Source organism: Coregonus clupeaformis, unplaced genomic scaffold, assembly GCF_020615455.1.
Source record: "Coregonus clupeaformis isolate EN_2021a unplaced genomic scaffold, ASM2061545v1 scaf0542, whole genome shotgun sequence".
NCBI lineage: Eukaryota > Metazoa > Chordata > Actinopteri > Salmoniformes > Salmonidae > Coregonus > Coregonus clupeaformis.
The window spans coordinates 201824-214864 of NW_025533997.1; the positions used below are offsets into that span (position 1 = coordinate 201824).

At 43.8% G+C, this 13041-nt stretch overlaps 1 protein-coding gene across 1 annotated transcript in view; it reads left to right on the plus strand.

The window, feature by feature from the left end:
- LOC121562644 (neural-cadherin-like) overlaps window positions 1-13041 on the plus strand; it is a gene marked incomplete at its 3' end in the record, with an annotated part of 188222 nt that overhangs the window by 86560 nt on the left and 88621 nt on the right. The window contains exons 4-6 of the mRNA XM_045215873.1: window positions 2638-2842; window positions 5991-6102; window positions 12601-12850. Coding sequence (XP_045071808.1) covers window positions 2638-2842; window positions 5991-6102; window positions 12601-12850 — 567 coding nt within the window. The remainder of the gene's footprint in view (window positions 1-2637; window positions 2843-5990; window positions 6103-12600; window positions 12851-13041) is intronic.

Below are 13041 nucleotides of genomic sequence, written 5' to 3' on the forward strand. Positions count from 1 at the left end.
ATCTAAAATGTATGTATATGTAGCAGAAAAGCTGTAAAAAAATACAAAAAAGATGTGTCCTCTATTTTTTTCAATTGCACACATCCACACAAACACGGACAGTCGCACACATACACATACACATACATAATGTAAAACAATAAGTTATGAAGGTCATAGTTTTAGAAAACAAGTCGGCACGAAAATAATTCACTAGTATTCACAAATCATTTGAATACATAAACATAGTACCGATTGCCAATAATATGCACACATTATCATACTTCAACAGTGCACATACACACACAAACTCAGACATTTCCATACATAAAACATTATGCATTGAGCCATAAGTTCACATAAATCATGCATACATAGTTATTCAATATACGACCAACAATTGTTTGTCACACACACACACACACACACACACACACACACACACACACACACACACACACACACACACACACACACACACACACACACACACACACACACACTCTCTCTCTCTCTATATATATATATATATATACAGTGGGGGAAAAAAGTATTTAGTCAGCCACCAATTGTGCAAGTTCTCCCACTTAAAAAGATGAGAGAGGCCTGTAATTTTCGTCATAGGTACACGTCAACTATGACAGACAAATTGAGGAAAAAAAATCCAGAAAATCACATTGTAGGATTTTTAATGAATTTATTTTCAAATTATGGTGGAAAATAAGTATTTGGTCACCTACAAACAAGCAAGATTTCTGGCTCTCACAGACCTGTAACTTCTTCTTTAAGAGGCTCCTCTGTCCTCCACTCGTTACCTGTATTAATGGCACCTGTTTGAACTTATTATCAGTATAAAAGACACCTGTCCACAACCTCAAACAGTCACACTCCAAACTCCACTATGGCCAAGACCAAAGAGCTGTCAAAGGACACCAGAAACAAAATTGTAGACCTGCACCAGGCTGGGAAGACTGAATCTGCAATAGGTAAGCAGCTTGGTTTGAAGAAATCAACTGTGGGAGCAATTATTAGGAAATGGAAGACATACAAGACCACTGATAATCTCCCTCGATCTGGGGCTCCACGCAAGATCTCACCCATGGGGTCAAAATGATCACAAGAACGGTGAGCAAAAATCCCAGAACCACATGGGGGGACCTAGTGAATGACCTGCAGAGAGCTGGGACCAAAGTAACAAAGCCTACCATCAGTAACACACTACGCCGCCAGGGACTCAAATCCTCCAATAGAGGATTGGGAGAATGTCATATGGTAAGATGAAACCAAAATAGAACTTTTTGGTAAAAATTCAACTCGTCGTGTTTGGAGGACAAAGAATGCTGAGTTGCATCCAAAGAACACCATACCTACTGTGAAGCATGGGGGTGGAAACATCATGCTTTGGGGCTGTTTTTCTGCAAAGGGACCAGGACGACTGATCCGTGTAAAGGAAGGAATGAATGGGGCCATGTATCGTGAGATTTTGAGTGAAAACCTCCTTCCATCAGCAAGGGCATTGAAGATGAAACGTGGCTGGGTCTTTCAGCATGACAATGATCCCAAACACACCGCCCGGGCAACGAAGGAGTGGCTTCGTAAGAAGCATTTCAAGGTCCTGGAGTGGCCTAGCCAGTCTCCAGATCTCAACCCCATAGAAAATCTTCGGAGGGAGTTGAAAGTCCGTGTTGCACAGCGACAGCCCCAAAACATCACTGCTCTAGAGAAGATCTGCATGGAGGAATGGGCCAAAATACCAGCAACAGTGTGTGAAAACCTTGTGAAGGCTTACAGAAAACATTTGACCTGTGTCATTGCCAACAAAGGGTATATAACAAAGTATTGAGAAACTTTAGTTATTGACCAAATACTTATTTTCCACCATAATTTGCAAATCAATTCATTAAAAATCCTACAATGTGATTTTCTGGATTTTTTTCCCTAATTTTGTCTGTCATAGTTGACGTGTACCTATGATGAAAATTACAGGCCTCTCTCATCTTTTTAAGTGGGAGAACTTGCAAAATTGGTGGCTGACTAAATACTTTTTTCCCCCACTGTATATATATTATAGCCTGTGACTGTAAGGGATTTGACCTTTGGCCTCCTGCCTCATCTATTCTCTCCAGTCTCTTCTCTATTTTGATTGATAGGAATTTACATCACTCACCCATCATTTAAAAGAGTAACATCTGTGGTGATTGTTTCTGCCGAGTGCCTGAGGGAACTCATCAAAAACCTTGAATATAACGCCATTGCCGTTGTGGTACACATTACACAAACCAGAAAACATTAGTCCTGTCATTACATCTCCCGTCCCTCTCTGTCTCATCACTAAACTGAATAATTTTGCTAGATGTATTCATTATTCTCTCTCTCTCTCTCTCTCTCTCTCTCTCTCTCTCGCTCTCTCGCTCTCTCGCTCTCTCGCTCTCTTTCTCTCTCTAAGCTGAATCATTTTCTCAGTGTTTTGTCAGTACAGGATTTTTGTATTTATTTTATGCTTATTTTCAATGTATGTAGTTCTGTCCTTGAGCTGTTCTTGTCTATTCATGTTCTACTTTGTGTGTGGACCCCATGAAGAGTAGCTGCTGCATGAGCATAAGCTAATGGGGATCCTAATAATTAAATAATGATCTTTCCCGCCCCTCTCTTTGGCAGCTTCCTGGCAACTCCAGCCGTGTCCTTCCAGAAGCAGCCAATCAGCTACAGCCTTCTCATCAATCCCAGCAGTCTGTTCAGCATGCAGGCGGACACGGGGGAGGTCACTCTGACCAGGACCATAGACTTTGAGATGGACCAGCACAGCTTCCTGCTCATGGTTAGGGCCAGCGAGGACCAGGACAGTCTGAGCAGTGCTGCTGAGGTGTGTCCAATGTCGATTCAGAATGATAACCTAGCCAATCCTGTGAGGGCATTACATTCAGTGTGTTTGTTTGTGTGTGAGAGAGACTGAGAGAGAGAGAGAGAGAGAGAGAGAGGGAGAGAGAGAGAGAGAGAGAGAGAGAGAGAGAGAGAGAGAGAGAGAGAGAGAGAGAGAGAGAGAGAGAGAGAGAGAGAGAGAGAGAGAGAGAGAGAGAGAGAGAGAGAGAGAGAGAGCATCATTGAGAATCATTGGGTACATGGAACAGGGGAGAGATGGATAAAGGGAATTTAAGATTGGAAGAGGGACATAATAAGAGAGGCATGATCTGTTATAATGTGGCTGTTTGTGAAAACATCCCTGCAGTGTCCCATCTGCAAGTGTTATGAAACTGAAAGAGCCTCTGCATGGTGCATCTTTCTGTGTGTGTGTTTGTGTATGGGTCCAGGCCAGCCTTGGGCCCTCTCTGTCTCTCTCTCTCACTCTCACACACACACAAACACACGGAATGTAACACCTCTCACAGGGTTCGCTAGGTTATCATTCTGATTAGGAATATCAATTAATAGAGATGCGAAGATGCTTGAACAGAGAGAAGACATGGGCAATGGCTACATGAACAAAAGGAATGGGAACATGTATGATGTTGGGTGGTCTAGTTTGTTGTCTCTGTGCTGGGGACCTGGGGGAGACACTAAAGCATGTCTCCCAGTGTTTCTCTTCTGTGGTGCCCCGCCTCAACGCGAGCATCATGCCTAGTTAACGTCAGCAGAAAGACAGACATCTTCACTGCTCAGCCATCCACTGGTCTTCCCTGTCCTCAGGCACAACAGTAGAGCACAGAGCCAAACAAAATGTGGAAACAAACATGAGGGGGAGAGAGAAAAGACTGGCAGCTGCTCCTAAGATCTGTCTAATCCTGTGAGCTTTAAGTCCAGAGAGAGTCCTCAGTGAATGCCTGGAGCGGTGGAAGAGGGAGCGAGGGAGGGAGGGAGGGAGACAGGGACGGAGGGAGGGAGGGAGGCTGGAGGGAGGGGGTGGGACGGAGAGAGGGAGGGAGGGGGAGGGAGAGAGAGAGAGAGAGAGAGAGAGTGAAGGCTAGAGGAAGGGAAAGAGGGAGGGAGGGGATTCTGAAGGGAGGGAGAGGGAGGGGAAGGAGGGAGAGAGATATACAGAGAGAGGCGGGAGGGAGGGAGGGAGGGAGGGAGGGAGGGGGGTTGCTGCCCATGCTCGTGCCATGCTCCGACTGCCCACGCTCCTGCGCTGCCCTGTCTAACCCTCACTGGCCTGCACATGCCACAGTGCACAGCTTTGAACTCTCATCATATACCTTCAAAAATGTAAATCCAATAAGTCAAACTGTCAAAGCTGCCTCCAAAGAGACTAAGTTGTGAAAAGGCCCTGAACTTTGAATCTGCTTTGTTAATTTGCAGGCAGATTCCAGGCGTTTCACCTACTGCAGCGAAGACTTTGTAGCACCATTAGTTACCTAACAAGGCAGTGACCAGCCCCTCCACTTCACGCCGCAGGGTCCTCAGCCTTAACAGAGCTGACTAGCTCTCACGTCAGATTCAGCCCTCTGTTTCATCACTGCAGTGCCCAGCACAGCGCTCTCTCTCCTATTCCCTCTCTCTCCCCGCTAGCTGGCTCGCATCTCCTCAGGGAGATGCATGGGCAGTGCTCAAATTACTGTGCTTCTTCTAACAGAACAGTTGTATGCTTTGGTACAGTAGTCGTGATGTGTGTTAAAGGGGGTCAGCTGATGTTCTTCCCAGTTCTTGTTGTTTTGTTCTTCAGAGAGTGTTCTGACTCTGATATCGGAAGAACACTCCGAGTCTGACTGAGTGTTCTGCTCCTTAGCTGCAGGCTCTGGACTGGAAGAGAACAGCTGTCAATGCAGGCAGGCAGCTCTCCTTACCCCCCTAATGAATAGTAGAGTAGAGCAGAGCAGTGCTCTGGCCATGGGCTGCCGTGTTAGCCCTACAATACACTGTATTTCATTTTCATGTCAGTGGTTCTCTCCTAGTAGTCACAGGGGGCAGCTAATGCTGCATTTTGTCTCACTGCTGGTATTGATTATGAGGCCCTCTCACTGGATCCAGAGTCACCACACTACAGGCCTCCGTCTGGTGGCCAGCTAGGTTATTAATGGGCCTGGGTAAGCAATCCAAGCCTCTATGTAAATCGGTGAAGTTTGTGTCCCTCCGAGCCAGGATAGGGATGTAACTGCTGCTCACGGCAGATAACAAAGAACAGGCGCTTATGAACGCACACCTTTGAGCACATCGCTAAGCGCTGACTGCATGGTGTAATGAGGGAGGGAAAGGTGTGGATTTGGTGGATTATGTTTACCTGGTGTGATTTTTTTCTCTCTCTCCATGACTGGTGTATCAGTGTGAATTACAGTGAGGATGCTGTAATCCCCTGTTACCTCACTGTTTCTCTTTCAGAGGAGAGGAAGGGCAGAGGAGGAGGAGGAGCGGGAAAGAAATAGCAGTAGCAGAGCATCTCTTCCCTTCTTCTTTTTTTTCTTCTTCTTTTTCTGACCCTATTGAACCTCTTGGGGGATTGCTTACCCAGTGCTGTAGAGTTTGGCTCTGACTGTTAGTAGTGAAAGGGCAATCTACTGAAAGCAGCTTTTCCTCTCCTGTGATAAACACCAGGGACGATTACTGGCTCTCTCCCCAGACTGGCCACAATCAGACACTTTCAGAAGCCCAGATATGAATGACTCTTGCTCCCTGGCACACCCCAAGCTCAACCTTTCTGCCCTGCAATGTATTATACTTTACCTTCAACTATACTATACTCACATTTTACTCGGTGTCTCTAGCTCACTTTGTTCTCAGTTTAAATAGATTGTATTAGCTGAGCTGCTAAAAGGTCAAAAATGTCGCCAAAGCAATTCATAGTAAGACAGTTCATTAGGTTTAACAATTAATCTATCAAAGGCCTAAAGATAACTATCAAATTACCTGGAGGAGGAGAAGAATTTACTCCCACGCTCTCTCTCTCTTGCTCTCTCTCGCTCGCTCTCTCTTTCTCTCTCTCTCTCTCTCTCTCTCTCTCTCTCTTGCTCTCTCTCTCTCTCTCTCTCTCTCTCTCTCTCTCTCTCTCTCTCTCTCTCTCTTTCTTTCTCCTAATTAAACAGGTGCGTGTGATCATCACAGATGAAAATGACTGTGTTCCTGAGTTCCTGCAGTCCATTTACAGCAAAGACAGTGTGCCAGAGACTGTAACCACGGCAACCTCTCTGCTACAAGGTGAGTGGAGCGATACACATACACTCTCTCTCACAGTGTGGGTCTAACCCCCTCCATCCTCCCTCCCTCCATCCTCCCTCCCTCCATCCTCCCTCCATCCTCCCTCCCTCCATTCTCCCTCCATCCCCCCTCTTGCTCTAATGTCCATCTCATGTCCAGGGACAACGGACAGTTCTGTTCGTAGGAGAAGACCACACGGAGCTCCACATATTCCCTGTAGTGTAGTCACATAAGTTCAATATTATTCTGTAGTGCTATGTTCACCATGCTGGTGGGTGAGGAGAGGACAGGCGTACACTTACAAACCCACAAAACGTGGACATCAAAAACCTTTTTTTATCGAGTCTCTCTCTGTACTTGATTTGCATAGTACCAGAGGTGTCCCCTTGCTGATGAACAGCCATTTTTGGCAGACATTGCTGTGAGACCGCTATGCTCAACAGGTGCATAGGGACAGGTGCATAGTTACACTGCAATTACCGCTGTGAATCTGATCACAACAGGACTTCACCGCAGAACAGAACGCATCTAGAGCGAAACGAACAGCATGGCGAATACAGACTTTTAAGCAGCCGTGAGAACACCATATCTGGGTCACATCTATGGGGACATGTAAGCTTTCAATGAAATGTCAATGACATTTTTTTTTTTTTATTCCCTGTATGTTGGTCCGACGGTTTAAGGTGAAAGAACCGAGATTAGGCTCTTGTTCCTGGGATTAGTGGGGTCCAAACAGGAGGCTGTGATTGTGTCCCAGAGAGAGAGACTTTACACTGGACATCATCCGGCTCCATTTTAAGGGCTAGCCCAGGCCACAGCAACAAGCCCTGGGATTGTCTGGAGTGGATCTGAAAGATTAGATATACATGGATTTAGGCATTTAGGGTGGTTTTAAAGTAGAAGTAGCAACATGGTAAACAGCATCACAAAACATTATTTATTAATCTATGTCTCCTACAGCTCTGTGCTGTGGTGAGGGCTGAGGAACCAGACCATTGGAGGCAGTTTCATCAGATACTCCATTTGGCCAAAGACATCACTCCCAATAGATCTGGGGCTCAGGCCAAGAGGGGATGTTGTCTGTTGTGGCAGTTAGCCCAAGAATCCTTTAGAGCCACACTGGCTCAGTATTGATGGATATTCAAATGACTCTCATTGCTAAATCAGCAAGTGCATGCTGAGGACATAAAATATTAACTTTGATGTATGAAGCCTTGCACAGTCTATGGATATGTGTCAACAAGGATAATGCTAATATTTGACAGTGTTACTGGTGACATTTAAATCCACCAAACCTGGTTCCCTTGGATCAGTTGAGGCTGCTGAATGGCTCATAATAATGTCCGGAATGGAGCAAATTGAATATTGTCAAACACCTGGAAACCATGTGTTTGATGTATTTGATACCATTACACTGATTATTCTCCAGTCATTACCACGAGACCATCCTCCCCAATTAAGGTGCCACCAACCTCCTGTGCCTTGGATGTTGTTGGTCTACATGCAATCTAAGGAGAATAGCAGAATGCAGGAGTTTACGGTGAAAAGACTAGTTAGCGGAAAATATGCTGATCCCAGTCCCAGACTGAGCCCTCTCTTTTAGCAAGGCAATCACTCTGACCGTATCCCTACTCCAGTATATTTTCAACACAAAAGGAGAAATGTGGGAAAATGCTTGCCTTTTCCTAACCTTCAATTTGATACGATACAGAAATGTGTGAACATGCATGAAAAATAGTAGTAATTAAGTCTAGCATTTAGACTAACGTGACATGTTGGATATGTTACAGTTTTTTTCAATTGCTTAAGCACAATTTTGAACACTACACCAAAGTAGCACAACACCTCAGATCATTTGCAAAATGGAACACTTTTGTCAAAACTATACAATGTCTTATAAAAACCTTATTTTGTTGTCATAACATAAACCCAACCATCATATGGTCTGATTCTGTTTGAATCAGTTAAACACTCCTGTGCTCAACCTAAAACCCTTTTAGCATTTACACAGAGAAAGTGTAAAAATTTATTCACCAACAACACATGACACCAATTGTGCAAAACTAATGAAAATATGTATTTATTTTAATGTACTCAAGTCAGTCAATACTGAACATTTCAACAAAACATTAATAACAAAACATCTTCCAGTTTTCATACAGTATTACTGAACGTACCATTGCACTGTAAGCTTACAGTAATACTGTAACATAAATTACATATCCAGTTCAGTACCGAATAAAAAAGAAAAATAACCTAAACATCTCTCCGCCTAGCTGGATCTGGCCACAGGGCCTCGTCAACATCACAGGCTATATTTTCATTTGCAAGACAACATGGGAAGAATCTTTTGGAATGACGAATCCACCCTTGTATGGATGCTGCTTCAATTTGATCACATGCTTCCACCATAGCTTGAATGAGGGCCATTTGGACATAGGGCCGGAGATCATAAACCTTCCACCGTCATGCTGAGAAGAACTCCTCGATGGGGTTTAGGAAGGGGGAGTATGTTGGAAGGTATTGAACTGTAAATTGTGGGTGTTGATGAAACCAGTTTTGGACCAGAGCAGAACGATGGAAAGCTACATTATCCCAGACGACAATGTATTGCATCTGGTCCCTTTGGTTTGCTGTTGTGATAATATTGTGTAAACTGTCTAAAAATGTAAGAATGAGGTCATTGTTGTAAGGACCCAAGTTGGCATGGCGGTGGAGGACCCCATTCTGTGTAATGGCAGCACAAAGGGTAATGTTACCCCCACGTTGCCCCGGTACATTGACAATAGCCCTGTGGCCAATGATGTTTCTTCCCCTTCTTCTCACTGTTGTCAGGTTAAATCCAGCCTCATCAATGTACAGTGGTGTGAAAAAGTGTTTGCCCCCTTCCTGATTTCTTATTTGTTTGCATGTTTGTCACACTTAAATGTTTCAGATCATCAAACAAATTTAAATATTAGTCAAAGATAACAAGTAAACACAACATGCAGTTTTGAAATGAAGGTTGTTATTACAGTTTTTGCCTATTGCTTACACACTTTTTGCAGAATTTGTCTCATTATGTCAAAACTCAACACACAAGCCAATCAGACATAGCACTTAGAGATTAACAACTCACATAAATGCCAAAATGAAACACTGCAATCAAAACTGAACACTCCTTTCTAAAAATGAAATTCTTGCAACACAACCATACACACAAGCAACATTTGAATTACTCTTTCATATCACCAGCAACACACTGATGGGCTTTATATAAAACACTGCAGTCTTTGTGTTTCTATTTTTATTGTCATTTTATTGTCATTGTCTTCTGTAAAACTCAAAAGTAGAATTTCTGCAGTAATCAAACAGTATTTACAAAAAAGTTTTTACAAAAAATCTGACATTCTTACAGAAATTCTTAACATCAAATTTAGCAACAAATCAAAAGTAAAAAAAAAACTAAACAATTACTGGATAAATTGCTATTGGGGGAAAAAACATATACTTGTTTTGTGTGTGTGTGCGTTTGTGTGTGTGCGTGTGTGTGGTGGGGGGCAGGGGGGCTTATGGATCACGCCTTCTGTTCGGATCTGGCCACAAGACCTCGTCAACATTACAGGCGATGGGATCGCGGGCTAGGCATCGGGGAAAATATCGCCTTGTGTGCCGAATCCACCCTTGGATTGATCCCACCTCAATGTCTCCACATGCCTCTTCCATTGCTTGCAGAAGAGTCATGCGGGCATGTGGTTGCCGATTATATACTTTCCACCGCCACGCTGAAAATAATTCCTCGATTGCATTTAGAAAGGGGCTGTAAGGGGGCAGGTATAAAACTGTGAAATGATTATGGTTGTTGAACCAATCTCGGGACCAGAGCAGCCCGGTGGAAACTAACATTATCCCAGATGACAACAAACCTGGGCTGCTGTGGTCTTTCCTGCACAACTGCATGTAGTGCATCTAGAAATGCAATGATCTGTCCTGTATTTTGGGACCTAGAGTGGCATGATGATGCAGGACTCCTTGGACACTAATTGCAGCACACAAGGTGATATTTCCCCCACGCTGCCCAGGGACATTTACAACAGCCCTTTGTCCAACTACGTTACGGCCCTGACACCTGGTTTTGGCCAGATTGAAGCTTGCCTCATCCACGTAGATGAACTCATGCGGCAGTTCGGCGGCATCAAACTCCAGAACTGTCTGTAACAGAAAATATTGAATAGTGTTACTGAAAACACATACAGTAACTACAATGTCTATATTTTCACACAAGTAGGGGCTGGGTTGGGTGAGTATAGACAAAAACTACAAGCTACAGGCAGGGCAGGTGGCAGCATAAACCCTCATTCCCACATAACAATATATAGTATGTAAAGTAAAGTGACACATACCTGCACATAATCATGGCGCAGATCCTTGTCCCTGACACTGTTCCTCTCAAATGACACCCTGTACAGCTGCTTCATTCTGAAGTTATGTTTCTGTAGGATGCGACTTAGTGTAGAAATGCTGACCCTGTTGATATTGTTGAATTCATTTCCATTTGCAATTATGCGTTGTTGCAACTCACGAAGTCGCATTGCATTATTTTCTCGCACCATTTCAATGATGGCAAGCTCTTGTTGTTGAGTGAAGAGCCGTTCCCTTCCACCTTGAGGAGGTCGTCCAACCATTCTGTAGAAAATGCCACCACAAGATGTCATTGGTTAGGTTATTTTTCACATACTGTACTTTCAAACTGTACACAATACTGCAACATCACAATGGTATTCCTTTACATGTCCTTATTATCGATGCTACTGTGTAGCGACTGAGGTTAGGGTGGACTCTTTGCCTAGCCTCCCTCATGGACAGGCCATGATTTATCACATGGTCCACCAGAGTAGCCCTGATGTCATCTGATATACGTCTCCGCACTGGTCCTCGTCCTCTTCCACGTCCTCTTCTACATCCGACTCCTCTCTCTCTGTCCTCCTCTTACTCTGACTCTCATTGCCTCCATGCTTGCAAAGTTCTAAAAATGGCTTACCTGAGGCCTATTTGTAGTGCTAAGGCTCAGACTGATTGGTGTTCTGTTTTCTGTGCAAGTGTTTTCAGGTGTGTATGTAAGTGCATACAATTGCCAGATGAGTTTTGCATCTGGCATCTGAAACATTTAAGTGTGACAAACATGCAAACAAATAACAAATCAGGAAGGGGGCAAACACTTTTTTACACCACTGTATATAAACTCATGCGGGACTTCCTTCCATTTGCAAAACTCTCTGAAATACAGCAAAAGATCACATTGTGTAGATCAATTTACTGTAGGTCTGCTATACAGTAAAATTACATGTACAGTAAAAAGGTTATGTGTGCAGTACACAATACTACAGTCAGTGAACAAAACATACCACCACATATTCACACCGCATGCCTTTCACCCTGTCTGAATTTCTTTCAAATGGCACTTTATACAGTTGTTTCATCAGAACTTAATGTTTTTTAAGGATACGGGCTATCGTTGACAGAGAGACCTGTTGGACATTATTGAAAATTCGGTGATCATTGACAATATGGGCTTGAATTTCTCTAAGTCTGATTGCATTATTGGCCAAAACTAGGTTTATGATCTCTCTCTCTCTTGCTCCTGTGTGAATATGGGGCCCATCCCTCCTTGGTGTTCTCGACATTCAATCCTATGTTGGCCAAACAAAATACATGTAGCTTACTGTAAAATGATACAGGAATAGATACCAAAACTGTTGATATAGTACATGCAGTAAGCTATTGATTTTCTGTTGACAGAAGATACGTTTCTCACCTGTGCTCTTGACGAAATGTCCGAACTATTGATGCCACCGTGTACCTACTTAGGTTATGCTGTACTCTCAGTCCAGCCTCCCTCAGTGTTAGTCCATGGTTTATTACATGGTCCACAATTGTAGCACGAATTTCGTTACACAGATTTGGTTGTCTTCTTCTTTGTGCATGTCCTACCCCTCCTCCAGGTCTCCCTCTCCCTCTTCCTCTTCCTCTTCCTCTTCCTCTTCCTCTTCCTCTGACACCGTCCATTTTTTTTTGAAGACAGGTGAACTTACCTGTTGCCTTTTTATAGTGCTTAAACCTGATTGGTGTGTCTACAATTAAGCACCAGTGTGTGTGCACACCTGGTGGCTGTGTTTAACCAATTGGTTCATGGGTGTGTTCATTTGAAAGCCTTTGCTTTGAAATTGCAAGGAAATGACATCATGGTACATTTCTGTGTCAAATGCAAGTGTGTTTAGTGTTTTGCAAATCACTGTGTGTAATGTTTTGCAAAAAGTGTGAAGCTGACAATGTGCTTACAGTTGTGCAAATCTAGGCCGGTGGTTTGCTCCTTGAGTGTAAGGTTTTGCTAATTGTGGGAAAGTTTTAATTTTAGTGTGTAAGCAATTGAAAAAAACTGTAGTTATGGTTAGATGTCGCAGAATACAGAGATATCTCCTTATCTAACCTCCTCTCTCTCCCCTCTCTCCATCCGTCTAGTGTCTGCCAGTGACTGTGACTCGGACCTGAATGCTGAGTTGACCTACTACACTCTGAGCCCAGACTTCAGCATCTCTCCCCACGGCACCATTTTCCCTGCAGGGCAGCTGGACTATGAGAGGCCCAACCATCTGTATGAGTTTGTGGTGATGGCTGTGGACAAGGGAGATGTGGCCCGGACAGGTACAGCCACTGTACGCATCCGCATGGCCAACGTCAACGACGAGGTCCCCGAGTTTTCCCAGCATGTGTGAGTACAGTACTGCTTCTCCTCTTCATCACTATTACTGTAACATCATAAGGAAGAGTGGTTATCACAATCATCATCATGGCCATCATCATCGTCATCATCATCAACATCTAAGCAGAACACCTACAGTATTTCCTTATTTGTATTATTCATGTATCTCCCTTCTCTACTCATCATGTATCTTTAATCAC